Here is a 27,686-nt window from a genome sequence, read left to right on the forward strand (position 1 = left end):
ATCACTTAATTAGATTTAGACTTTATTAACGGGGTGGAAATTTCTGGGGAAATTTAATCATCACAGCAGCATAGAAACATAAATTTTTTTTTTTTTTTTTTTTTTTTTACAATTTGTTTTGGTGTCTCTCGTCAGCGTTCATGCTTTTATTTCGAAGGTCACAACCGGATGTGCTTGTGACAAGAAGTCCTTTCCGGGGCGGCTCGCCGACTGACGTCTCTCCCTCCTTCAGCTTCGAGCATAGCGATCCGGCAGCCGGAGGAACAAGCGTCTGTTCAACGAGAGAGCAGCTCGTCTGTCAACTCCGGCGGGTGGGGGAGAAAAAAAAGAGAGAGACCGGGAAACAAAGAGACTCCTGAAACAAACAAAAAAACAGCTAAACGTGTCGGCAAAGCTACAACAGCGGCGACCCCACCCTCCCCTCCTCCTCCCCCTCCAAAAACAAACAAACAAACAAACAACCGCCATGGACGAAAAGGCGTTTACGAAAGAGCTGGACCTGTGGATCGAGCAGCTCAACGAGTGCAAGCAGCTGTCTGAGGGACAAGTGAAATCGCTCTGCGAAAAGGTGAGACATTTTTTTTTTTTTTTTTTTAAACTTTCAACTGCCTTCTTCTCCACCCACCACCACCACCACCTCCTCCTCCTCCTCCTCCACCACCGCCGCCGCCGCCGCCTTTCCAGACATTCTTAAAATGGCGTCCGTAGTGTACATTTTCATTTGCGCGGTGCGCGTATTTGACAAGTCAGCCACTTCTTCCCAAACACAGATGAGCGACTGCTTGTTGTCTTAAAAAAAAAATGTCGGCAAACAAGTGAATTACAGACACTTGTTTGAGTTTTTTGTTGTTGTTTTTTTTAAAGCAGCCGGGCGGGAGGACGAAAACCATTTTTACTGGGAATTCAGCGGGGCTGCAGCGTCTCTCCGTCGGGAGTCGGCTCCATCGCTTCAGCCGCATTATGCCTCGTTATACTCGAGGGGAAAATACGGGTGAAAATTTGGGAACACTTTTGGGAAGATAACCTCGAAGCTATTGAATGCGCCAAATCCTCCTGCAACAACAACAAAAAAATCCTCCTCCCTTCACGAAAAAAGTTTCAAGTCGAGTTTTTTGTTCTTCAAAAAGTGTTGAGTCAACTCTGTGGTCATTTCCGGAGGCCAGAAGTTTGTGTAACTGTACTGCGTTAATGCTGACTGGTGTTTCTATTATTTTGTCCTTTTTATATATATATAAATAAGGGGGTAGGCTGAACGACACGACAGAAGAAATGGCTGCAATAAATTGTTCCTTTTCATTTTTGACCCAATTAATCAATTAGGTTGTTGGTCTTTTTTTTTTAAATGTCTGAAAGTGGTGAAAAATGGCAGCCAGTGCTGTCAAAAAGCGTTTTGTTTTGTCCCAATCAAGTCCAAAACCAAAAGTTTAGTTGTTTTTTTTTTATCAAGGAAGATTAAAAAAAAAAAAAAAAAACAGAAAATATTCACATCTAAGAAGCTGAAATCAGAATTTTCAGCATTTTTTTTTTTTCCATTTTTTTTTCAAAAGGATTAATCGATTGCCAGAATAGTTGTTCCGATGAATTGTTGTATAATCCACGACGGTTCAACAGCAACATGCGCCACAGCTTCCAAAAAAAACAACAACAACCATCAACACTTTTCTAAGACACTCACCAGAAAAAAAAAAACCTCTCCATTAAGGGAGGATTTATTTCAGGACTGTTAGACTTAACATATTTCAGCGTGCTAATAAACCGCCAGCTCAGCCTACGTTGCAGATTAATCTTCGCAGGTAGTCCGGAGAGTTGCAATTTATCGGCGACCTCTGACCCTCATCTAGCTTCTCATTTACCCCTGAGGTCAATAAGTAGTGAGGGCGACCCGTTTACCGGGCAGCTTGAGTGGTCCGTTTTCAAACTACGACATGACTTAGCGGGTGTGAAATGCATCGTGCGAGTGGCGCATCGCACTTCTAGTCGCTCATTAGTCATCTGCTCTAAGTTTCTTGTCGACTTCTTCGGGACATTAAGTGGACGTCGCGTCACTTTTGCACCCGTCCGGGGAAATGTCGGCGGCCACGGTGCGAGCGAATAACACGGAGACCGAAAATGAACTGAAGGGTTGTTTGGTGTTAATTTCCTCCCCCTGACGCTGCCGTTGCGGTGGCCACAGACATGTTGTCAGCACAAGTGTAACTTTGACCGTTTCAGTCGGTTAACTGCTATAATTATCGTACGTCCCGCTGAGTGCGCAACGTGGACATTTACTTCTGCTGCGGCTGACAACGGGCCAGCTGATTGTCAACACGTCGGTGGTCTGAGCTGCAGCTTAACCTCAATCCTCTCCCCGACATCCTCTGTGCGGATTTCCAGCTCTAGATGTCTGGGGCTGAAAGGACCATTTCACCCTCAGACTTCAAAACAGTTTTGATTTTTTTTTTATCTAATTGAGAATTCAAGTTTTCCAGGAAGTTCACCAACCCTCACCCCAAAGCGTCTGTTGCCGTCGCCCTGCGGCCCGCTCCGTTTTCATGCCCGCCCAGTTGGAGAATTGACATCTCTGTTTCTGATTGCAGGGTGTTATTAGTGTCTGAAATCCTTACTGAAACCAAAACTTCACACCAGATTATGGTACTTTTAGTTTTCTGGTATTCTTTTTTTTTTTTTTTCTTCTTCTTTTAAAATTCAGATTTGCTGTTTGGCTCAGCCCTCATAATGGAGGCTAAATTTGGACAGATGTTCTTCATTGCCATTTAGCGGATCTGAGCAGCTGTATCCCTCTCAGCTCTTTAAAAGGACAGAAACGCGCTCCTCTCCACCATGTTTGGAGAGCTGTGTGGACTGAAGGTTAAGGGGCGCAATATTCTCCGGTGGCTTGTTGGCATTTGTTTTCCTTTTTGTTCGGCTCTGATGCGGTCAGTCCCAGTAGTTGTAAATGCATTATTTATCCGAGGTACACAGCGGGTCAAGATCCTAACATGGGACTGGATGTTCTCTGTAGGAGTGTGGGGTGGTGGTGGTCCATAATGCATAAGGATGACCTTTTTTGTTGTTTTTGTTTTCCTTTGGAGTTGAACTTACATTTCTGACCTCTTCAGCTACTATGCTTTTGACAAATCGCTGCAGTGGTGACCCTTTGAACTTTTTTTTTTTTTTTTTTTTATAGACATCTGTTCAAGGAACTTGTAGAAGAAACAAGAACTTCACAAATAAAGTTGTGTTTCTATTTCCCGTTTCCTCACTGACGCTGCAAGGACGCCATAAGAGTAGCCGAGGGGGGGGGGGGGAAGGAAAACTCCAGTCCCCGGTACTATTGACACAGCTGCTCCACCCATCCACCCACCCACCCATCCATCCATCCATCCATCCCCCCTGTTTCTGTTAATATCCTCAGCAGAATGCACCCACACAACACCCTCCCCCATGTAAAAATAGCACAGGATATGACTGCTCGCGAGGTTGCATCACTACCACTATGAAAGCCTTTGTTGCTAAGAGTGTGTGACTCAGGATAAAAGTGTTCGCTGTGACTCAGAGGGCGGCCATCTCTGTTTGGGGATGGTATGGGGGGTGCGGAGGAATGAGATGTGCAGCGTAATCGGTCCTCTTGTCTTTTCGCGTCTGCTTTCCAGCGCTCTCCGAGAGAGGCTGAACACAGCGCAGGTTCTCTCCGGCGTCAAGTGGGCAGGGAGGAGGCAGCCGGCAGCGCTTCGTCTTGTTTATCACAATCAGTGCCGATTTTTCACTTTCCAGCACTGCAGTTGTCTCCATTTTTTTTTTGTTTTTTTTTTGTTCGAGGCCTCGGTTGCGTTTTCCAAATACCGTTGACGGGATCGCGACTTCGTCCCTGAGCTTTTAATGTCGTTTAAATGAAGCGACTCCAGACGACGTCAGGTTGACTGGAAATGAGCTTCATGTTCCTGTCAATTACAGAGAAAATGTAATTAAGTGTGTAACGTGCTTCAGGCAGAGACTCATCCCTTTCGTGACCTTTTTTTAAAAAAAATTATTATCCCCCCCCCCCCCTGTTCAAAAATAAACCTATTGTGCGTTACATAACCCTTCAGACATGGTTTTTGCCTTGAAGGTTATTTCCCCGTGATGTTTACACCTTATCTTTCCCTGACGAGGCCCGGTACGTAGACAATTCGGACTTCTTGGTTCCCCGTCAAACACTCATTTCACATGACGCCACCTTAAAATGCGTCAGAATGGTGTAATAATTTTCATCATGTGGTGACTTTAGCGTGACCTTTTTTTTTGTTTGTCTGGAACCAGTTTGATGCAGCGAGGCAGGGCAGCAAGTGGAGCTTTGTTTGCCAGCTGAGGTCACAGTTTCAGTCAGGAGATCTGCTCCGAAGGGCGGTTTTGTTTTCCTCCTATTGTGAATTCATTACGTAACGGGTCCAATATTAAACTCGCGTCCGAGCGACCGATCCTGCGCAACAGGTTGTCAAAACGCGTCTCGGGCAATTCGGAGTCCGCCGCGGACGAAACGCTGACAAAAATCCGACGCGGTCTGCCGTCGCCCGGCCGGTGTCGATTTCCACAGCGGTTATTATTGTGCTGATGTCGGCAGAATGACGCGCGGTTGTAAAGTTTTGCCCAGGCGTCTGCGGGGGGAACCTTTTGGCCGCGTTTAACTCCCTTTAATGGGATTATATTGCGGCAGCTGAGAAAACGCTGACTACCTTTCTCGACACCCGGGCGGAGCTGCAACCGGGAGGCCGAGGTTCCCCCCGCCGGAGCCTCCCCCGAGGCACGCGGGCGCGGTCCGGACTTCGGGCCGAGGTGATTACGGAGGCTCTGATGTCATCCTTTACAACTCGCAGCAGCCGGGACCGGCGTCCTCGGCGTGCGCCGCTCCCCGCCGTCTCCGGGACAAACGGCTCCCTCGCACACTACCGTTTGGTGCTTCTCGCTAAATCCGAGCTTAAATAGCGAGTTCTGAAAAAAAAAAAAAAAAGCTATCTTGGTGCCGGGAGCAGCAGGTCACATCGTTGTTGGTTCACTTCCAACAGTTTTATGTAATATTTGATCAAGAGAGAACCTAATCCCGCGGGGTGTTTATTGCTTTCTGCCGCATTTTTGTTGTTGTTGTTGTTACGTGGCACCGATTACATCAGCATAAAATGACATCTTGTAAAGGATATAGACTTTCTTTTTCCTTTTTTTTTCTGGAGGATGAGGTGATGCCGACGGTGAATGTTTTGTCGGGTATCAAGGACAACAACGAAGGTCCACCTCGAAGAGGTTTCACTGAAGATTGAACGTTTGAAGCGAGAGAAATAAAATCGGACGTTCGGTGCGACGCCGAACAGAAAACGCAAGCGCTGCCTGTCACGCCGATCTCGCACAAAGTGCACGTTAAGTTCATCGGGGGTGTTCCTTCAGCAGGTTTCGGGAGGCGGAGGTGATATCCGATGCATCGCCGAACATCATATTACTCATACGGCGTAGCGTACGGTTACAGAGCTGAAGGCCGTAGATTGATTCACCCGTGGAGAATGTCCTGCTGAATTGCGGGTAAAAGGAAAAGCACTTAAAGATATTGTCTTTTAGATGAATTAGGTTGTCGTCTTATGTTTGAACCCGGTGTCCGGTATCTTTTTTTTTCCCCCTCTTATGGTCTAAATATAAGATAAAAGTAGGTTAGGACTTTTCCAGCAGGAGCATTAGAGGTTTTGTTTGGAACAGGGCAGGAACCGAATCGTCCCGTTTTGTCAGTGGAAGGGCCGTAACAAACGTTTCTACTATTTCAAATGTATTATCTACCCTATTATTACATTTGTTATCATTCAAAGTACTGTAAAGTGGCAGTAAGTACCTTTTACTACCATTTTATTTTTGTCTTCTTTTCCATCATTGCCATATCCGTTTTCCAGATAACGATCAGTCATTTTAGTTATTTCGAATTTATAAAGTGTATTAAATGGATGGTGCATTTAAGGACACTGGTACTGTAGCTAAAGGGAAAGAAAAGGTTGAGAGGATCCCAGACAGATGGACCCGACCCTCTTAAAGCGCACCTTTTTTTGTTGTTGTTGTTTTTTTTACCGACTCATCTCGCCGTTGTTTACTTTCTATTTCTTTTCATCTCAAAGTAATGGGACTCGGCAGAAACGGGGGAGGGAAATCGACTGCGCTGCGGCTCCACTTTCGATAAAGGCATCGAGAATATTCTCCCCGGCCGAGCGGACTCGGTTGCTTTGGCGGCAGAAGCCCCGGTCAATCAATCTGTCGCGCAGTGACCGAAAGGCCTCCCGCCACATGGCAGCGTGGGCACGTGGCGGGGGTGCATAATATAGGTCAGCGTTGTGCAGCGCTGCAGGCCCCGTCCCGGTCGCAGCCGGGCCCGTCTCTCTCTCTCTCTCTGCCTCTCTCTCTCTCTCTGCGTCCCCCCCATCTGCTGGTGACGGGCCAGCTCCACCTCCAGCCACACTTTTTTTTTCTCCCTGGGGGGCCCCGTTGTTAAAAGGGAACAGCACACGGTGGGCTGCTCGAAACGGGCCGCCGACAAAATCCCAGGCGTTTTTCGACGGGAGGAGGCGTGCGCGAAACCGACGGAACGCAACGACTCCGGGTCTTCAGCCTTCGGTCATGGATGATATTCTAACTCGTACACGTGGTTGTTTACACCCTCGCCTCAATCGCTCCCTTTATTTATTTTTGCTTTCATAACCCTTCTTCCATGTCTGGTGGTCATCTGGCTCAAAACATAGGGCTCGGATTTGTTTGCTCCAAAGCTTCTTAAAAGCGCTCACCCAGCCAACCGACCCCCGGATCAGACCGGCCAGACTGGCTCCAGGAATAGACCTTGTTGTGGGTCTCTGGATTTAGTCTTCGTACTGTGTCAAGCCTAAACTACTACTAAAGGCTGCGTATATATATATTATATATATATATAAATAATAAGGCACCTGCTGAGTGCAATTTATTGAAAGATTGTTCACTTAAAAAGATGCTCCTCTTGAAGCCGACCACACAGTTAAAACTCCCCTAAACGTATAACGCACGCGTAAAATGAGAGCATCGCACCGTGCGACTTCCCCCGGTTTGCGTTGAATGAGACGGCAGTAACCCAAGCGGTTCCTCTGGAAGCACCAGCTGCGGGCCACACACACCGAGTCACACTGCCTCACCGGGAATTCTGGGTAAAATAATGAGCCGCGTCCAAAAGGAAAAACGGTTCTCCCGGTTCTACTTTTGAGCGGAGCGGCCGACCGACTGTCGTGTTGCCACGGCGGCGACAGTTTTGTCCAAAAAAAAAAAAAAAAACCCCCCCAAAAAACCACGAGGCACCACTCTGCGATCTGTTTTTGGCTTCGGGAGCGTCACGCTAATAGGTTTTTGGGAAATCAGAGCTGCCCTCCCCGACCAGACCCACAGGAAACTGAAGACGCACACACACACACACACACACACACACACACACACACACACACACACACACACACACACGGGGTCGAGGCTCATATCTTTGGATAGGTTAGGGTGTTGGGGTTGGGGGGGGGGGTGTTAAGCCCATTTTGGTTCGTCTCACCTCCAGTTTTGGTATTTCTCACTTTACACATTTTGAAGCCCTTAAACAGCAGCTAAATTACCATTATTATTATTATTTTTTTTTTTTTTTTAAATTTTGTTTCTCTCCAGGCGAAGGAGATCCTGACGAAGGAGTCCAACGTTCAGGAGGTGAGATGTCCGGTGACGGTGTGCGGCGACGTGCACGGCCAGTTCCACGACCTCATGGAGCTGTTCAAGATCGGAGGGAAATCTCCAGACACAAACTACTTGTTCATGGGGGACTACGTGGACAGAGGCTACTACTCCGTAGAGACCGTCAGTTTACTAGTTGCACTTAAGGTGAGTCACGATTTACAAAGTCTTTTGTGTCTTTTAAATCGTTTTTTTTTTTTTTTTTTAAAAAGCGTGATTTTAACCCTCGTTTTGAGAAGGGGTGAAAAAAACAACAACAACAACCGAAATGAACACACCGATACGTTTCTCTGCTGGTGTTTCAGGTACGCTTCCGGGAGCGCATCACAATCCTCCGAGGGAACCACGAGAGCAGGCAGATCACGCAAGTGTACGGCTTCTACGACGAGTGCCTAAGGAAGTACGGAAACGCCAACGTCTGGAAGTATTTCACCGACCTGTTCGATTACCTCCCCCTCACCGCCCTGGTGGACTCTCAGGTGAGAACGGTGCACCCCCCCCCCCCCCCCCCGCGAAATGAAACGAAGAACATTTATCAGGAAAGGAAATCTTGTTTTGGTGTGAACGATTCAGAAGCTGTGGTACCGTACTCAGATTTCCCTCTCTCTCTCTCTCTCTCTCTCTCTCCACCCCCCCCCCCCCCCGCCCCCTCCCTCCCCCCCAGATTTTCTGCCTTCACGGAGGCCTGTCACCGTCCATAGACACATTGGATCACATTCGGGCTCTGGACCGTTTGCAGGAAGTGCCGCACGAGGTAAGGGCGGCGTTTCGACGCGCCTGTCGTCCTTCGGAAAGCAAAGTTACTCGCGGCCCCGTGGTCGGGAACAACAACTTTGGCACATCGGGGGGGGGGGGAACCGAACGTTTGAAAAAATAACCGTCGGCGGGAGTAACTTGATCGCGACTTTTAAACACCCGGACGTTTCTCCGCCACCGAGCGCACTCGCAGCTGAAACGTGCCGGCGGCCGTTCACCGATTTTGACCTCCTCTTCGCCCCCTCTCCCTCCCTCCCTCCCTCCCTCCCTTAACCCCCCCTCCTCCCGCAGGGTCCCATGTGCGACCTGCTGTGGTCCGACCCCGACGACCGCGGCGGCTGGGGCATCTCTCCCCGAGGAGCCGGCTACACGTTCGGTCAGGACATCTCCGAGACGTTCAACCACGCCAACCGCCTGACGCTGGTGTCTCGCGCCCACCAGCTGGTTATGGAGGTGCGTGTGTGTGTGTGTGTGTGTGCGTGTGTGCGCGTGTGTTTATCTACGCAGGCGACCTAATCTGCACGCATAATTGTACGTCTGCTGCCGAGGGAGGTTTTAAGCCCGGAAAGAAAACTCGGGTGTACGTCAGTCGGCCACAACTGCAGATTACACAATCCGCAAGTTAAATACAGCAAAAGCGGCTCTGAACGATTGCTGGTTCAGGACCAACTGTTGCATCACCAGCACTTTCATTCTGAGTTCAAGAGGAGGTTACGTTTTTAGATTTTCAGTGCGGTAGCACATTTATTTATTTAAAATTTTTTTTTTTTGTGTGTGTTTGTTTTTGTTTCATGAATTATACATGTGCAGTGAATAATGCGTCTGCTTTTTCCCCTGCAGGGTTACAACTGGTGCCACGAGAGGAACGTGGTGACAATATTTAGCGCTCCCAACTACTGCTACCGCTGCGGCAACCAGGCGGCCATCATGGAACTGGACGACACCCTCAAATACTCCTTGTAAGCACGCAAAATGGGCTCCGCTCCCAAATTATGCGCAGAATATTTGCTTAACCGGGATGAGCATTTATGACTTCTTCTTTTCTTTTTCTTTTCCTACTCTTTTTCTTTGCCAGCTTGCAGTTCGACCCGGCGCCTCGCAGAGGGGAGCCTCACGTCACCCGCCGCACCCCCGACTACTTCCTGTAAACTCTGACCTTTGACCCCTTGTACAGTCAAGTCCAGCATTGCCATGATATACGACCTTCAACTGACATGAGAGAGGAACGGGAGGGTGGGAGGCTGTGGTGGGGGGGCGGGGGGGGGGGCGCTACACAGCAGTGCACATTGTATATCCACACAAGACCTATTTAAAGCATTTAACAAAAAAAACAACAACGTCTGTGTCTATGAATGGACCAAAAAAAGAAAAAGAAAAAGGTGTGTGCCATAATCATTACAATATTCATTGCTGAGGACTTGTATTGAGAATCTCCCCCTCTATATAAAAAAACAACAGTGCTGTTTCAATTCCTTATCCTTGTACCCGTGTAGCTGGACTGACGGCAACAAAAGGCCCAAGACTGAATTTTTTTGCCATTTCAAAACGCGGCTGTTCGAGTCCCACATGCCATGGCTTAACATCCACGAGATCCCAACGCGATCTCTTTGCACTTTTGTAAATTTAAAGAAATGTAACATATGTCAAAAGATGAAAAAGATTTCACACTACAGATGGTTTGGGGTTGTTCTTTTTTCTTTCTTTCTTTTTTTTTTGTTGTTGATTTTTCAGATTTTTTTTTTTTTTTTTTAAGTTACACATAAAGCCCCCATCAGGCAAGTTTTACACAAAGTTTCTTTGTTCTGTGTAACTTTTGAGGAAAACCCTTCTTTATGCAGTCACCCTGCTTGGTTGTATATGATGGGACAGATGATGGTGTTCATCCACGTCAACTCACTGACTCCCTCTGAACTACAGAGTCTGTATTAACCAAATAATTTGAATAATAAAGATGACGGTGGCTTATTGATTCGAATGTGCCGTTTTCCTTCTTTCGGGTTTCTGCTGCCGGAGGTTTCGCCTCGACGGATGACAGGAAGTGTCAAGTGTAAGTTTTGTGTTCCTCACCAAGCAGTGTCAACGTTTGCTTTGAAGTGATACCAGAAGTTCTGTAAACGATGAGGGACACAAATGGGGAAAAAAAAACAACAACAACCCTAAAGAATAAAAGATGTGTTGGTGGTTTGTTTGCACAAAACTCTCACAGGATTATGGCACAATTGATATCACAGGGAGTTTACTGAAGACTTAATTAATAGTCCTTTTGTGTTTTTCCAGCTGGAATTAACAGATTCTCCAAAAGTATTGTAAAACATTTGAGGAATGTTACCAGAAAATATCCGTCTATTGCTTTAAAGCAAAAAAAATACTAACATTCAAAGAAGTTCTACTTAAAACATTTTTAAGAGTCATGATCTGAAAAACATTTAAAAGAATGGAAACGCAAAACATTTTTAAAACGTTTGTCGAGAACGCTGTTCTACGTCTGAGAAGAACGTTACGGGAACAGCGACAACAAAAATTCCTACTGAAAACGTCACGAGAGATTTTAGAACAATGATATCAGTTATTGGTCACAAACAAAGACATGCAAAATTTGAAGTCATTACGCGTGTGCCTACTATTCTGTAAACATCCTAAAGCAATTTGCTGCTTCACATCTAAACAAACATTTTGGAACATTTATTTGTGACAAAAAAACAAAAAAACAAAAAAGCATGAAGCAATACTTAGAAATGAATGAAGTGTATATATATTCAATCAAGGCTTATAATAAGGAGCACGTCAACGTACCGAAGAAACAGTTTATAAAAGGGAAGACAGCGCCGCTCAGTGGCAACTTAGATTACTACATTAGAGAGTTCCGTTTCAGACGTACTTTAAACACCATAAAAATAACAAGACAAAGTTAAGGTAGGTAGGTAGGTAGGTAGGTATTTACTTTATTAATCCCCGAAGGGAATTTTTTTTTCGCTACAGCAGCATACAGAAGCAATAAGATAATAATAGAAATAATAGAATAAAATAATAGAATAGAATAGAATAGAATAATAGAAAAGCAATAAAATAGCAGTAAAAAAATACAAATATAAAATATAAAATGCACAGTATATACAGTACATTATATATCTATATATATTATATACAAACAAACCAAGAAACACAGTCAACATATATATATATATATATATATACAGTACAGTATATATCTATATATATTATATACAACAGTGTTATTTGTACTGTGATGGATTTTGCCAGAGGTGAGTTATTGTACAGTCTTATTGCAGTGGGCAGGAATGATCTCCTGTATCTGTCCTTAAGACAAAGTTCATAGAAATGATCCGAAATGCCTTTTTTTTTTTTTTTTTTTTTTTTGCACAAGAACTCACTTAATAAAAAAATAAAAAAAAAAAAAAAAATAAATTTTTTTTTTTTTTTTACATAATATAAATGATTGTGGCGAAAATAATGAATACTATTTAAAAAAAAAAAAAATTTAATTAAAAAAAAAAAAACATTTAAAATTTTATTGAATAACCCCGCCCCAAAAATTGAGACGCTGATATTAAAAAAAATAAAAAAAATAAAATAAAAAATAATTTTTTTTTTTTTTACATAATATAAATGATTGTGGCGAAAATAATGAATACTATTTTTTTTTAAAAAAATTTAATTTAAAAAAAAACAAAACATTTAAAATTTTATTGAATAACCCCGCCCCAAAAATTGAGACGCTGATATTAAAAAAAATAAAAAAAATAAAATAAAAAATAATATTTTTTTTTTTAACATAATATAAATGATTGTGGCGAAAATAATGAATACTATTTTTTAAAAAAAAAATTTAATTTAAAAAAAAACAAAACATTTAAAATTTTATTGAATAACCCCGCCCCAAAAATTGAGACGCTGATATTAAAAAAAATAAAAAAAATAAAATAAAAAATAATTTTTTTTTTTTTACATAATATAAATGATTGTGGCGAAAATAATGAATACTATTTTTTTAAAAAAAAATTTAATTTAAAAAAAAACAAAACATTTAAAATTTTATTGAATAACCCCGCCCCAAAAATTGAGACGCTGATATTAAAATAAATAAATAAAATAAAATAAAAAAATAAAAAAATAAAATAAATGGAGACCGGGGTTAGATAAACAGAGCCTCCCACCCTCCTCCTCCTCCTCCTCCTCCCCCCACCTACGTCACCCTCCTACGTCACCCTCCTACGTCAGCCGCCTCGTCCACAGACTTCCAGCCGCCGTCGGACCCTCCGCGTCTTGTCGAGGCCTGCAGAGGAAACTCAACCTCTGGATCCGCGTTTAAACAAACAACAACAAAAAAACAAACACAATTGACGGTGCGTAGCCTTCCGAAAGCAGTTTTTATTATTTCTTTATATATTTATATTTAGATCCTGTGCTGAAGAATTTAAAAGCTTTTTCTCATTTAGTATCCATGTTGTTTGTTTTTTTTTGTTTCTCGATGTCGGTTGCTAAGAGGCCTCGCTGCTAAAGCTAAGCTAAGATGCTAGCATTGTGCACGGTAATGCTAGCCGTCTGCTTTTAGCATCCTATGTAAATAAACACACACAAGCCATCTTTTTTTTTTTATTATATATAATGCGTTTTATGTATTCAAACCCCCTCCTCCGCCCTCCTCCACCCTCCTCCGCCCTTTTGTCAGTTATCAACGGTATTTAACGGCGAGCCAGCTAGCGCGGTTAGCATCGGGGTTGCTAACGTTAGCTCCGGGGTTGCTAACGTTAGCTCCGGGAGTTGTACAAGAAAAATAAATAAAACAACAACGTGAATTGAAGTTTTACATTTTACAAACTCGCCGTTTCTTCCCGACTATTATTATTATTATTATTATTATTTATTGTTCTTATTATCATCGCGTTTGTGCGGTTTTAGCTGCTCGTCTGCTCTCTGACGTAGAACGAGAAGCGCTAAAGTTCGCTAACCGGGAGGTTTTAATCCAACAACTCGCGACGTTTTGTTCATAATCTGTGTTTCCTCCTCCTCCACCTCCTCCTCCACCTCCTCCTCCTCCACAGATAATGCCGACGATAAAACTACAGAGCTCCGATGGGGAAATCTTCGAGGTGGATGTTGAGATCGCCAAACAGTCTGTCACCATCAAGACCATGTTGGAGGGTAACAACTCCTTCAAACCATCACCAACCTGTTCAACCACATCTTTATATTCATATATATATTCATATTATTGGTTTTATGGCCGACAGGGCTTTTTTGTTTTGTTTTATACACCTCGTTATATATATATAGTTCAAAATGTGGAAAAAAAAAAAAAAAAAAAAACTACCACACACACACACACACAAAGACACACACAAAGACACACACACACACACACACACACACACACACACACACTGCAGACTGATCTGCTATCGGTTGATTCCTCCCACAGATTTGGGAATGGACGATGAAGGAGACGACGACCCGGTTCCCCTCCCGAATGTGAATGCTGCTATCCTCAAGAAGGTACACAAGACACACACACACACACACACACACACACACACACACACACACACACACACACACACACACCTGCGATGGTTTTGTTGGAAAGAAAAAGATTTTGTGAGTGTGGCGTAGAAGACTCGCATTTTATTTTTTTTTTAATCTATTTTATTTGTAATAGTCCCGAAGTCGGAGCCCAAAAACAACAACTGGATTGTATTTCTTGGTTTGTGTCTGTATTGTAAGATTTTTACAAGTTTCATGCTCGTGCTACACCCCCACCTCCCCCACCTCCCCCCCCAACAGTTATTAAAAACAAGATCTCGTCTGCTCCGGGGACTCGGTCGGAAACCTTGAACCTAAAATCCACTTTTTTTTTTTTTCTTTTTAAGAGTTTTATAAAAACGGGTTGCAGGGCAGCCATTTTAATAAGGCGCTTAAACCTCAGAGCACATTCAAGTCACCCTCGGTTGACCTCAGGTGTCCTCCCCCTCTCTCTCTCTCTCTCGCTCTCTCTCCCCGTCAGGTGATTCAGTGGTGCACTCATCACAAAGACGACCCCCCTCCCCCCGAGGACGACGAGAACAAGGAGAAGAGGACGGACGACATTCCCGTGTGGGACCAGGAGTTCCTCAAAGTGGACCAAGGCACCTTGTTTGAACTCATCCTGGTAAATACCGTCTGCGCCGACGTCTCGTTTCACTTTCGGCTCTCGCCTCGATTGCTTCCTTAAAAGGTCGACGCTCATCTTAAATAAACCGTTTCGACATCAAACCCCCCCCCCCCCCCCCCCCCCCCCCGCTCCCCTTCAACTTCAACCACGACCGTATATTGTAAACGGTTCACGTTTAGATACGCGAGGCTTTTTTATTTACTTCTTTCTAGAATGGAACACACACACACACACACACACACACACACACACACACACACACACACACACACACATAAAGACGCTCCTCCTTTCATTTTGAGCGCGTCCTTTTTTAAAACCGGCTCTCGTAGATGTTATTTTCCAGATGTTCATTTCTTCTGCAGCCCGAATTGTGTTTTTTTTTTTTTTTTTTGGCGGCCGAACCGAAACCCCTCGCGCGCTCCCTCTCCGTCTCTCTCCGGATGCCGATCCGAAGTCAAACCCGTCGGCGCGTACCCACGAGGAGTCGCCGGCTCGGGTCGCAGACGCCGAAAACGGTTTTGGCGTCCCACAGTTAAGATTTGTTGACGCTCGCTCGCTCGCTCGCTCGGGACTCTTCTGTCGCCCTCATCGGCCGCGAATGTTTCCCCCGCCGGCCCTCCCCGTCCCGCCGTCTTTGTTTTTCTTTCACCGAGCGGCTCGATTGGGTTCGACTGAGAAACACGTGTTGCTTAGCAACAGCCGGGAGACTGGGTGAGAGGCTCTGGAACCGCTGCTGTAAAAAAAACAAAAACAAAAAAACCCCCAAAAAACTGGGACCGTTTTAGTTTTAACTGTTCAAAATCAGGCTGTTTGTTTGTATTTACTGCGAAGCGCCCTCTAACATCGCCGCGTCGTCTTTCCTCCGTTCAGGCCGCCAACTACTTGGACATCAAAGGCCTGCTAGACGTCACCTGCAAGACGGTGGCCAACATGATCAAGGGCAAAACCCCGGAGGAGATCAGGAAGACTTTCAACATCAAAAACGATTTCACAGAGGAGGAGGAAGCCCAGGTAAGAGACTCCGTCCGCGTCAAGTTTTTTTTTTTTGAACGTTTAAAACAACAACAACAACAACAACAACGATGTCGCGTCGTCCGCAGGTACGCAAAGAGAACCAGTGGTGCGAAGAGAAGTGAAGAGGAGGATCCCGCCAACACTACACCACCGACAAGGATCGTCCCCGGCTAACTGGTTGCACTGGCGTTGTTCATACTTGTTAATATTTACATTTAGTATATTTAAAGCCACGTTTCCCCCCGCCCCCCTCACCCCCCCCCCCCCCACCTTTCTGTATACCAGTAATAGCATGCCCACGTTAACCCGCCTGTGTGGTGTCCTTAATTTAAAGCTAAGTAGCTTTTTTTTTTTTTTTTTTTCTCCAGTTTCCACACACTCATGTTGTGTATTGACATAAAGATAAATAATCCTGGTTTCATGGCTTTGTACCCTTTTTAAAGATTCAAAGACAGTCCTTTTGGATTTATTCTCCCCTCTCCTTCCCCCCCCCCCCCCCCCCCCCCCCTCACCAATCGCTCTGGTTGTCTTTTTTACTGGACCCGTTTTCTTTTAGTTCAATTGATGAAATAAAAAAATGGCTTTTTGACAATGGAAATACAAGGTTGAATATTTTATTTTTTTTTTTTTTGCTCTGTAAATGCGTCCGTTTTGTGAAACCGTGTTTTAAGAGGAGTTGTTTAAAAGGAAGAAGAAGAAGAAGAAAGAGCCCAGGTTTGAGGTGCAAAGATGTTTTCTGCATATAACGGCCTCTGGACTGGAAGAGCGCGCGTCGTCGCGCCGCGTCGGGTAACTCGTTCCTCATTCATGTTGTATTGAATTGGAACCTCTTCTCGTGAGCTCCGATGCTGGTTTTTAGGATGGTCAAAAATTTGAAGGAGTAAATAAATCATTAAATGGATGGCGTCTCTGTCATTTTTTTTTTGTCTTGACACTGCCAGCTGCTGAGGACAACTGATTTTTTTTTTTTTTTTTAATGAGGCAAATTGATCCATTTTAATCTTTTTTTTTTTTTAACAACTTTTGTCACAATTCTTGAAATCCCGTGTTCACTTTACAGCCACAGCAGGCACGGACAAGATATTCAAAACACTTTATTACATCAAAACAAAAACAAAAGAACACGATTCATACATCAGAGGCGGGTTTTTTTTTTTTTTTTTTTTTTTCATTTTTTTTTTTTTTTTAAAATACAAAAGACATCTTTCGAGGTGTTTTCCGCTACTGACCTGAACATCCTCGGGGGGGGGGGGGGGTTAAAACGAGCTATTTCTAGCACAACAGCGCTCTCTGCTGGAGGAAACCGGTTTTGCTGTACAAAAAGCTCGGCCTTGCAGTTTGGCCACAAAGAGTCGTAAGCTGCGAGCAGAACAGTAAAAAATAAAATTAAAGCTTTATTTATTTTCTTGACTGAAAAAAAAAAGAAAAAAAAAAGTCTTCTCGTTACGTTAAAATTGGAACATGCACAGATTGAGAATACAAGATAGAGCCTGAAGGCTGCTGCAGTAACACGACCCAAAACAAAACAAAAAGTAAAACTCTTCACAAACACAAAATGTATTGCTTTAAGACATGGTAGAAACTAAAAGAATCTTTTCTTTTTTTTTTAGTTATGCAACTTTTTTTTTTCTTTCTTTTTTTTTTTTACATAAAAACATATAAAAGTTTAATTATAATATAAAACTTTACAACACAATGCAATATAATAGTACCCATTTGGTCTCAGATTAGTTTGCGGAGCTGCAAAAAATGTTCAGTCAAAAAGGAAAAACAGCCAAGAGACTTATTAATTAAAAAAAAAAAAGGAAACAACACTTTTTGTGACGGTTTTGCCACCAGCAAAACATCTGACCTTAAAAATCACACGAGATTTCATACAAAAATAACAAAACTTAGGAGAAAACACAACAACAACAAAAAAATATATATATAACGGTTGATGAAGCCAGAGTCTGACAGCCTGAAAGTGCCTAAAAGAAGTCGTGTAACTTGAAGTTGGGAATTCTCTTTTTTTACCTGCTGCAAAATATATATCTTTTTATGTCAAAGGAGCTTCACGGGTAGGAATAAAAACGATTAAAAATTCAGTGGAACAGAAGTCGGGACTGTTTGTAAAATGACGGCTTAAAAAAAAAAAAAAAAAAAAAAGTGAAATCTGAGGTTGTGCTGCTTCGGCCCGGTGGTCGTCACGGCGACGGCTGTGATGGCGACGCGTCAGCGGTGTGTCTCTACGGGACGATTAAAAGCTGGACGAAAGTGTCTGGAAGTCAGATCTGTGCCTCGGTTTTATTTTTTTTGTTTGTTTTAGGTCTGCTTTTAGGTTCATTTGATGATTGTCGTAAAGGTCGAAACAACAGGTCAGTTTTTGGGAGAGAAAGGGGAGAAGGGGAGGGAGGGGGGGGGAGAAAAAAACAACAACAACAACAACAAACAAACAAAACAACCACCACACGGCTCCAGAGTTATTTATGTAAAAAAAAAAAAAAGAGATTCTCAGAGGTCAAACTAATTGCTTTGGTCGAGTTTAACCCGCAGCAGACGGGGAGACAAAGAATTTTGTTTTCTCGGCTGCGCGTGGATTTCCACGCGTCCCGTTGTTTTGGCGTAGAAATGCGGACTCTCGGGAGAATCCCGCCTCTCGCCCGGGTGCCGTTGTGCGACGAAGGTGGTCTCCGCGGCTCCGGAGGAAGCTGGGATGGGGGAGAAAGGGGGGAGGAGGTGGGGTTGGGGAGCGGGAGAGGGGAGGGGAGGGGGAGTCGAATCACTGAGTCTCTGTTAGCACTTTGAGAGAAAGTCCCGCCGCCTTGGCGGCCGACAGCGCCGCGGAGCTGTGCGTCTGCTTGCCGGACAGTCCCGGGTGTGTGGTGGTGGTGGTGGTGGCGGTGGTGGTGGGGGTGGGGGTGCGTGTTTGGTCGGCTGGCGGAGGTCGCCGCGTCTGCCGCAGCCGCCGCCGCCGCCTGCGCGCGAGGGGAGGCGGGCGGCGGGGGAGGCGGGCGGCGGGGAGCAGCCCGGGGAGGCGGGGCGCCGGTGCTGGTAGAGGCGGTGGTGGAGGGCGGGGGACGGGGAGGGGGGCGAGTCTATGGCACTTAAATCTGAAGAAGCTGGGCTGGGGCAGCCTCCTCCTTGAAGGTAGCGAATGCACTTCTTTTTCCTCCTAGGAACAGTCAGAGAGAGTTATCTGTGAATAGAGTGTGGATGGTAAACGTCAGCAGGCGTCAAGTGAAGATGCATCATTCACACCGAGCTCCACGGACGGGACAGGACAGGCAGGGGACGGGGATGGTGGTGGTGGTGGTGGTGGTGAGTGAGGGGGGGTGGGGGGGGGAGTATTAGTGTCCCGGGTGAGGTCATTTTCCACCACGGATCCGTCCACGCGCCTGCGCGCGAAGGCTTTTTTTTTTTTTTTTTTAGTTTGAGGGCACTTTTTTCTGAGTCGGAAAAAAAAAAAAAAAAAAAAAAAAAGGAAAATTGAAAGTTGCTTTCTTTTATGCGGTAATCGGGGGTGTCGCCGAAATCAAATAAATCAATAAATACAAATATTAGATCGCTTTTCGAAAGAAAACGCGTTTGCGAAAAATCGGGAAAGACGGAAAAACGGTCGAACGCGTTCGGCTCATTGTTTGAACCCGCCTGCAGTCCAGACGCTAAGCTCAGCTGAACTAAACTCCTGGTTCTGGTTCTACAGCTCAAACAGAGACTTAGGTTTTTTTTTTTTTTTTTTTTTTCCCCCCTAAAAATGTGAAACTCTTCCATTAATATAAAGACATTTTGATATATATATATATATATATTTCCCTTTTAACGCACATTGACATCGATAAGGAATTGAACGTTTGAGAGAGATTTCTGGAGGGGCCGACCGGTGAAGCTCGCGAAGCGTTGTGCGCGTCTCCGCGCTGCATCAAAGCGGCGAACGGGATCCCGCGATCATCACCAGAATCACGATATGAGTCACCAGGTGTAACCGCGGAGGGAAAGGCGCTCGGGCCATATTTAGAGAGGGAGCGAGGGGGCGGGGGGGTGGTGGAGGGGGGGGGGGGGGGGGGGGAGGGAGGAGGAGAGCGCGATAGAAAGTGATTTCGAAATGTCAGAGTTCACCATCAAAAGGCGCCGGTTACCACATCGCATGAATGGAGAAAGTTGAAAGCAGATGGGCATGAGAACGCCGTCAAAATGCAACGCTGCAGGGAGTTTGAGTGTGTGTGTGTGTGTGTGTGTGTGTGTGTGGAGCTGTGGTGATAAGGATTTGCTCTAACCACATTCAGCCCCCTTTGTTCTCTCAAACCGAAACACACACACACACACACACACACACACACACACACACACACACACACACACACACACACACACGGTCAGATTTCCATGACGTGACGGTGGGGGAAGACGACGGGGTTGCAGCTTGCTGCAGGAAGAAGAAGAAGAAGAAGCTTCTTCTTTTTTTTTTTTTTTGGTGTCTTTTCTGCAGAACCGCACGGATCCCTGACGCCTGCAGTGACGCCGTCGACGGGGCGTCTGCCGTAAATCCCCGCCGCTTCTCACGGTTTACATCGCACCGTCGGCCGCCGCTGACGGGGCGGGTGGAGGAGGAGGGGGGGGGGGGGAACGGAGACTGTCGTAATGACTGTTTGCGATTTTTATGAAAAGGTCATTAAAAGAAAAAAAAAAAACCCAAACAGAAGCCATTCGGGGTCGTTGCAGCAGCTTTGCAGCGGTAAAATGAGCCGTAGGTGTTGGAAGTTCAATCAGACTTTAAAAAAAAAAAAAAAAAAACGAGTTGGAGTACTTTTTGTCGGAAGTTTTACGAACCGGTTGCAGAAAAAAAATAATAAATAAATAAATAATACCCTCCAAAAAAGTTGCACAAACTTCTGGTGAAATCTCTCTTCGAGTCTTCAGGTTTGCGCGGTATTGATTTAAAATTCTTCGACTTAAGAAAAAAAAAAAAAAAAAACAAGATCGGTAGGTTTACCAGCTCACCGCTCTGCACCGGCCGAGCGTGTTTTTTTTTAAATTTTATTTTATTTTATTGAGTGGGTTCTCCCTCTGACGTATTGACTGCTTTACGAAGTGCAGAAGAAACGCGGCGCTGAACCGAAACCACCTCCGAGCTCTGGAGGTGGAAAAGAAAAAAAAAGAAAAAAAAGAAAAAGATGACGACGCGGCGGAACTGTAGTTTTTAAGTGAGATAGCTCAAAATACAGTTTTGGACCTTTTGACCTTTGACCTCGGAGGAGGAAGCCCTTTCATAATCGACCGGCTGCAGGCCGTGCGGCAGATGTAGTATGTTTTCAAATTCCTTTTTTTTTTTTCTTTTCCCCCTCGCCGATGAAAATGCGCCTCTTGAATTTTATTCGGACCGACGTGACCGAATACGCTTCCGTCCGCAGGAGGTCCGGTTTTGACGCCGGCAGAACGGGTCGCTTCGACTTCCCTCTCTTCGCGTATCGAGAGCGCATTTTCCCTCCTCGGATTCGCGGTTGCGTTTCGTTTTTGTTTTTTGCTGTGAAAACAAGCATTTCTGGCGACGAAGCAGCAGGTTAGTGACAGACAGCGTGCGGAGCCCAGGCCGGATTACCCAACACTCCCGGGAGGCGGAGCTCGTCTCGGGGCGGGGGGCGGGGCGTTAGCGGGACCGCCTCCGAGGAATGAAGCGATGGGACAGAAGTGATGCGACAAGAGGGGTTAAAATGGGATGCGGGGGGGTGGGGGGGGGGGGGGTAGGAGGATGCGGGGCGAGTCGGCTGGACAGGGGCGGAGCGGCGCCGTGGGGGTGGGGGGGGGTGGGGGGTGGGAGGCGGGAGGCGGGAGGCGGACGTTGGTTCGGTACACACCTGCAAGGGCCGCACCAGTCCGTTTGTTGGTTGAGGCCGAAGCGAGCCCGGCATTTCTTAGGAGAGCCCGGGTCTGAGCAACGAGGCGCGGCATGCACAACGACAGGAGGAGGGAGGAAAAGCCCCCCCCCCACAAAAAAAAAAAGAAAGAAAGAAAATAAGAGAGGAGCAGAAGGAGGAGGACAAAAAAAGGGTTAGAAGGGTGAGGAGGACACGCGCGAGAAGACATGAAGACAAGAAGAAGAAGAAGAAGAAGAAGAAGAAGAAGAAGAAGAAGAAGAAGAAGAAGAAGAGATTATGAGAGGAAGAAAAAGAAAAAGCGCCGGTCGGAGCTTCAGAGAGGAGCCGTCAAGTAAAACTGTTAGTAGACGTTTTACAGCACAACAATGCAACATCAGCGAACCGGCGGGAGGAACCGGCCCGACACGGGAGGTGGGTTGGGGAGGAGGAGGGTTGGGGAGAAGCAGCCGTGCCGTGACACCCTTTGTTAGTACGGGATTTAAAAACAAAAAAAGCTCTTCAAAGCTCCCCGCTTCCACGTCGAGAGACGTCAGCGCTCCACGGACGCACGCTTTCACGGCTTCCCCGCCGGAGGCCGACGCTCCAGATCAACATCCAGTTACCGCATTCTTTTGTTTGTTTGTTTGTTTGTTTGTTTGTTTTTAACTCGGGCTGTTCACTTTTGAAATGAATTACGGCGTTTTGTCCGGGTCAAGCCGAAGCAGCTTTTTTTTTTTAAAGTCATATTTCTCCGTCGCGCGCTCCTTAATCTGAAAAAAAAAAAGAAAGACTCCAGACGTCCACGTTCCTCTTTAAAATGCGCATAATAATAAGATTCAAAACTGTTACGGCTTCTCGTTTTTCTACCTCGACGCAGCGATCCCGGCCCGATCGTCACTTGGAACGGGTCGAGAGTCGGTTCGACTCGTTTTCGTTTTCCCCCTTTCAGTAACGGCGCAGGAAAAGACGGAGAGGAAAAAAACAAAAAAAAAAACACCCAAAACAAAACAACAACAACAACAACAAAAAAAAAAACCACCCGCGGCGTCTGACGGGGAGTTTTTTTTTTTTTTTTTTTAATCTCGGAAGAGCTTTGATGAGAACACGCAAAAGTGATGCGCGCCGGGATTAAAAAAAAAAAACCCAAAAACGCTCTCATCGGTCGGGTCGGGTGGAAACCAGAGTGGGCGGGTTGGGGTTTGACGTTTTTTTTTTTTTAGAGACACATCCTGCCGTCGGAGACGAGCGCCGACGCAAGTTCGAGCTCGGCTCGACGCCTCTGGGACACACGGGAGGAGTCGACGCCGGCCGTTCGGTTTCTCACTCCGAGGGGGGACGGGGGACGGGACGGGGGGGGACGGGGGAAAGAACAAAAAAAAAAGAGGTGCGTGTGTTTACCTGTGTTGGAGTCCTGCTGCTTCTCCCTTTTTCTTCTCTTCTTTTTGCCCTGTGGGAGAACACAAACAAACAACCCCCCAATGAAATGAGACAACCGTTGAGATGACTGACGGACTGAATATTCATCAATCGGGGGGGGGGGAGGGAGGGAGGGGCTGGAGGTGAGCGGCAGCAGCAGGTCTCTCCCCCCCCTCCCTCCCTCCCTCCCTCCCTCCCTCCCCAAGTTAATTTGTTTTGTCTTAAAAGCAGATTACACACCCAGATTAGCTATATCGTCGTGAGACGTCGATCGTAATGAAACGAGAGTCCCCAAAATAAAAAAAAAAATAAAAAAAAAAATCTTGAGATGTTGCAAAAAATAATAATAATAAAAAAAATAACAATAAAATAAAAATAAAAAAATAAAAAAATCAGTTTTAAAAGATTTCTTGTACGTTTATTTTTGGCTGCGTCTCCAGGCGGATCGCGATGTGTGCGACTGTTGAGGTGAACATCAGAGTTGTTCACGCAGATCCGGTGATGGTGAAGTGAGGCCTCATATTTGGGCGAGATGAAGGATGTGGGTACAGAGATCTACCGCCTACGCTTCAGTGTCTGCCCTCCTCGGCTCGCTGTCAGCATTGTCTATGTGGTTTCACAAACTCCTCAACAACAACTGCAGCTTTGTGAAGCTTTGTCTTTTTCTGTGGCCGTGTATATATATATATATATATGCATATATACGCATGTGTGTGTGTGTGTGTGTGTATATTTTGTGACTCGGGAGGAGAAACCCTCCACAGGTGCGGGGGCGATACGTGGAGCTTCTCTTCCTGTTTCGCGAGCAGGTCCAGTTGTATTTTTTTTTTTTTAAGGCGAGGAGAGAGAGCGAGGAGGGCGACGGGGAGGGAGGGGGGTGGGGTGTGTGCGTGTTACAGACGAGACAGTATTCGAAGCCGCGAATGCGTGCACACGTCGGCATCAGAGGAGTCGTCGTCGTCTCTTCACGCTCCCGCGTTTGAGGCGGTGGACGTCGGTGTCAGAGTTCATCGAACGGCTGCAGAACGACCGACGGGTTTAAGCGCAACGCGTCGCGTGGCGTCAATTAAAACAAAAACAAAAAAAAGAAAGAAAGAAAGAAAGAAAGAAAAAAATGGAAAAAAAAAAAAAAAAAAAATGGGACTGTGTTATGACTTGGGTGACATGCTTTAATAAAGTTACCTGCCCAATACCGCTCGAGTTTAATCACAGAGCTCAAGAGTCATCATCGCGCGTGTCCACACGAACCGAACACAGTGCTCAACGCCTTCCTGAGCTGCTTGGAAAAAGGCTCGAAGCCCCATGCAGGCAGCTCCTACTACACCCATGATCACAGTTCAGCAGAGATCTGGTTTATAACACGTTCAGGAGGTCACCGACTCGCAAATGAGACTTTTATTTTGAAACGTCGGCTCGTTATCCGGCACGGTCGGTAAGACAAATGAGGGGACGACATTTGGAGGCGAGTCAGCGTGCACGTTTGCGATACGAATCGCCCGTTTTGAAGGTGTTATAAACCACAGTCCCAGTAAAGTGTCACCATAAACTGCTTTTGCCATGCCTGTCCTACATGTCCTACAGAGCTCAGTCACATATAGAGAAGCAAGACAGCGCAGCAGAGAGAAGCGTAAACGTGTTACCGCTCAAACGTGTGTCTAACGGGGCGGGCTAAAACAGCAGCTTCTATTACAACCATTAAAAAAAAAAAAAAAAAAAACTTATTAGGGGGGGCAGCTCTCCTGAACATTTTTCTCACACTCATTTATTTTGGACATATTAAGGATTTGTTTTTAGAGAGTGCTCGTGTCAAAAGGTTGGTTTCAGTGTCTCCTCCGCATTAGGGGGGAGGGGGGGGGTCACAGTTGTCTAATGTGAAAATGAAGGTGCTGCGTTTTAACAGGGATGTCCAGTAAATGAATAGATAAGTAAACTAAGGCAGCGAGGCCAGCCATGCGGCCCTGCTCTCTGTTAGTGGAGCAAAACAGGCTGATTTATACCTCTGTGTGATTCAGTTTACAGGTTAACAGACGGCTGGTTATATAGCTGTGGGAAAGTGCAAGACTTTTTGTGCTGTTGGTTTGTGAAGCTGGTGTGGGTGGGTGGGTGGGTGGGTGGGTGGGTGTCTGTGTGTGCGCGAGTTGTTAAGATTTTTGGAAGGCGCATGCAGACTCTGCACAGGAATACCCACAACCCTTTTCATGCAGCTACTTTTTTTTTTTTTTTTTTTTTTTTTTTTTTTTTAAGGTTCCACCACAGAGGTATAAATCCACCGTAAGACGTGTCCCTACCCAATCAGCTTTACTCTTTTCCCCTGCGACCCCGCTAAGGCCCGCCTCCTGCAAGAGTTCAACAGCAAACTGAGAGGTCAGAGGCACACAGCAGCCCAGATCCAGCACATCCCCAAAACATTCAACTAAACACGCATGCACCACACTCCTTTCATTTTCTCCTCTATCTTTTATGAGTTCTGACTGACTGACTGACTGACTGACTGACTGACAGGCCTGCGAGTCTATAATCAGGCTGCTTTTTGACGTGGTAGCCTCTGAGGTGAGGAAGACAAATATTAGCGAACTCTGATTCACCCAGTTCTGGTTTATTAAATTAGTCCTGTTCTGTTTTTTTTTTTTTTTTTTGTAATCTTTCTTTTATTTACAGGGAATCACACCAAGAGAACAAAGAGGTCAAGTTGGTTGGAACAGTTGTTGATGTTTAATGTTCTGTACTTTTTTTTGTTTGTTTTTGACATGTTGTCAAATACGTCTGAGAAGCTGATTAAATCAAACTCGGCACTATTAATGTAATAAATAGTGGATCATTCGATCACTTGTCAAAGCATAAATAGCTCTCGTTTATTTCTCAATCTTATGTTAATACACCTGCTGGTGTTGTGTTTCAATCGACTGAAAAACTACAAAAAAATAAGGTCTGACAAATCTGTAAAAGATGACTCCGAGTAAACATTTGATTTGAGAAAATACTATTTGCAGCACAAACACTGGAGTTCAAAATCTTATTGTGTGTTCTTCATTCTTATTTTATTTTGACATTTTCTTTCAAATGTTCTTCTTCAGACACTTTAATTTGAAAGATTTTTGGAGTTGTGCTCCACCTGGTTTACTGTAAACTGTGGTGAATCAGTATAAAAAAAAAAAAAAAAAAAAAAATTAAAAAAAAAAAAGTTCTTTAAGCAAAGTGCAACATCCCCTGACATATAATTCAATAACAATAAAGAAAATTAATTCTAAGTTGTTTTTTTTGTAAAGTAACAATAACGTAACACATCATCAATGGATCCACACAAATGTTAAAAATGTGTATTTTTTTTTTTTTTTAAACTATCTTATCCTGCTTTACTACATTTCTCTTTGCTGCAAGCTCAATGTAACCATAGCAACCAAATGACTCCTTCCTTTACTCTAGAGATCGTTCCCACAACAGCCCGGATATAATATGTATGACTTTTCCACAATTTTGCATAACAAAAGTTGGAAAGATTTTTTTTTTTTTTAAACATTTTTTCTGGTCATGTTTTTGTTAATCATCATCAGGAATACCCTCATGGGGGTTTCATTACAAATTGTGGGGGGGGGGGGCAGTCAGTGTGGAGGAAGAGGAGCAAACAGGGGGAGGAAGAAGGGAATGTGCTTACGTAGTTGTCCCTAGCAGACCAGGTCGGGTAGAGCTGCATGTGCAGTTGTCTTTCCTTCCGGGCCAACTCATAGTACTTGGCCTGTTCCTCCCGGGTCAGTGCGTGCCACTGGACGGACACACACACACACACACACACACACACACACACACACACACACACACACACACACAAGAAACTGTAAGTATTTGTATTTATCTGCTTGAAACAGTCTCTGGTGGGTCAAGTTATCAAGTTAACAAAAGTTTTCTTCAATGTTGGGAGAAAAAAAAAATACGAGAACATCAAAGTAAAAGATAAATTATTAACACTTAGAGAAGAAACTTTCCTCTCGACTTTACATGGCGAGGGCTCTAATTACGATAATATCAATAAAACATATATAGTCACTTTATTTGTGAGACCAAAATAAAGTATTTGTGATTGTATCAAAGTAATACCAAATAAATGAAAATGATAATAAACAAAACGATATTTCCAGGAGATATGAAACCTCACAAGTCATTTCAAATAGTCCCTCTGGCTGATGTTTAAAAGAAAACGCTGAAGATGAGCTAGTTTGAGTACGATCAGAGGTGAGCAGCAGTATATGAGAGGAACAGAGTTCACGTTACCACAATCCTCTCATGTTTCTCATGTGTGAAATTACAGACTGACCTGGAAACAGGATTAGTCTGAGCTTCATTGTGTGTGTGTGTGTGTGTGTGTGTGTGTGTGTGTGTGTGTGTGTGTGCGCATCCCTCACCCTCCGTCCCAGAATCTGATTGATGGCGGCGCTCTCCTTTAACGTGCACTCGGCGATGACCTTCGCCCTCATCTCCTTCATGTAAAGCATGAAAGCGTTCAGGGGTTTCTTGATGACCGGTTTCTTGGGCTCCTTCTCCCGCTTGGCCTCCACGTGCTGCTTCCTGAGGAAGGAGGAAGAAGAAGAAGAGGAGGGGGTCGGGGTGAAGATGGCTGAAGGGATTTGAGAATCTATTTTTGTGTTTGTCTTTTGATTTTTGTCAACAAGGAATTCGACTTGGTTTATTGCTCTCACAAGGCAGCAAATATCTGTTACGCAATTTCACCCTGCTAAGGGATAATCTGACCTTTAGCCCTCTGTAGCACCACAACCTGTTTTTTT

General features: G+C 45.0%; 3 protein-coding genes across 12 annotated transcripts in view; 2 read left to right on the forward strand and 1 right to left on the reverse strand.

Moving 5' to 3' along the window:
- Nucleotides 1-220: 220 nt before the first annotated feature.
- ppp2cab (protein phosphatase 2 catalytic subunit alpha b) lies at nucleotides 221-9,723 on the forward strand. Its single transcript, XM_069174865.1, has 7 exons — nucleotides 221-568; nucleotides 7,654-7,863; nucleotides 8,022-8,195; nucleotides 8,381-8,470; nucleotides 8,764-8,925; nucleotides 9,313-9,431; nucleotides 9,548-9,723. The coding sequence occupies exons 1-7, from the start codon at nucleotides 467-469 to the stop codon at nucleotides 9,618-9,620; spliced, it is 930 nt and encodes a 309-aa protein (XP_069030966.1). The 5' UTR covers nucleotides 221-466; the 3' UTR covers nucleotides 9,621-9,723.
- Nucleotides 9,724-12,708: 2,985 nt separating this feature from the next.
- Nucleotides 12,709-16,029, forward strand: skp1 (S-phase kinase-associated protein 1). The gene is made up of 6 exons (XM_069174882.1): nucleotides 12,709-12,836; nucleotides 13,536-13,635; nucleotides 13,913-13,986; nucleotides 14,495-14,638; nucleotides 15,515-15,655; nucleotides 15,745-16,029. Exons 2-6 carry the CDS (start codon nucleotides 13,539-13,541, stop codon nucleotides 15,778-15,780), a joined length of 492 nt encoding a protein of 163 aa, XP_069030983.1. The 5' UTR covers nucleotides 12,709-12,836; nucleotides 13,536-13,538; the 3' UTR covers nucleotides 15,781-16,029.
- A 142-nt stretch (nucleotides 16,030-16,171) lies between these two features.
- tcf7 (transcription factor 7) overlaps nucleotides 16,172-27,686 on the reverse strand; it is a 72,054-nt gene continuing 60,539 nt past the window's right edge. For 3 of the 10 annotated variants that reach the window (XM_069174887.1, XM_069174885.1, XM_069174884.1), the window contains 6 exons: nucleotides 27,306-27,468; nucleotides 26,561-26,668; nucleotides 25,197-25,244; nucleotides 22,891-22,939; nucleotides 21,493-21,565; nucleotides 18,256-18,812 (listed from right to left, as the gene is read on the reverse strand). In XM_069174887.1, coding sequence (XP_069030988.1) covers nucleotides 18,434-18,812; nucleotides 21,493-21,565; nucleotides 22,891-22,939; nucleotides 25,197-25,244; nucleotides 26,561-26,668; nucleotides 27,306-27,468 — 820 coding nt within the window. In that variant the 3' untranslated portion in view covers nucleotides 18,256-18,433. Of the gene's footprint in view, nucleotides 18,837-21,492; nucleotides 21,566-22,890; nucleotides 22,940-25,196; nucleotides 25,245-26,560; nucleotides 26,669-27,305; nucleotides 27,469-27,686 lie in introns of all 10 variants that reach the window. The other 7 variants (XM_069174888.1, XM_069174886.1, XM_069174891.1 and 4 more) reach the window with 7 other exon arrangements.

Source organism: Embiotoca jacksoni, unplaced genomic scaffold (genome assembly GCF_022577435.1).
Source record: "Embiotoca jacksoni isolate LCO1_2020_lvr unplaced genomic scaffold, fEmbJac1.0.p SCAF_62, whole genome shotgun sequence".
Taxonomy (NCBI): Eukaryota; Metazoa; Chordata; class Actinopteri; family Embiotocidae; genus Embiotoca; species Embiotoca jacksoni.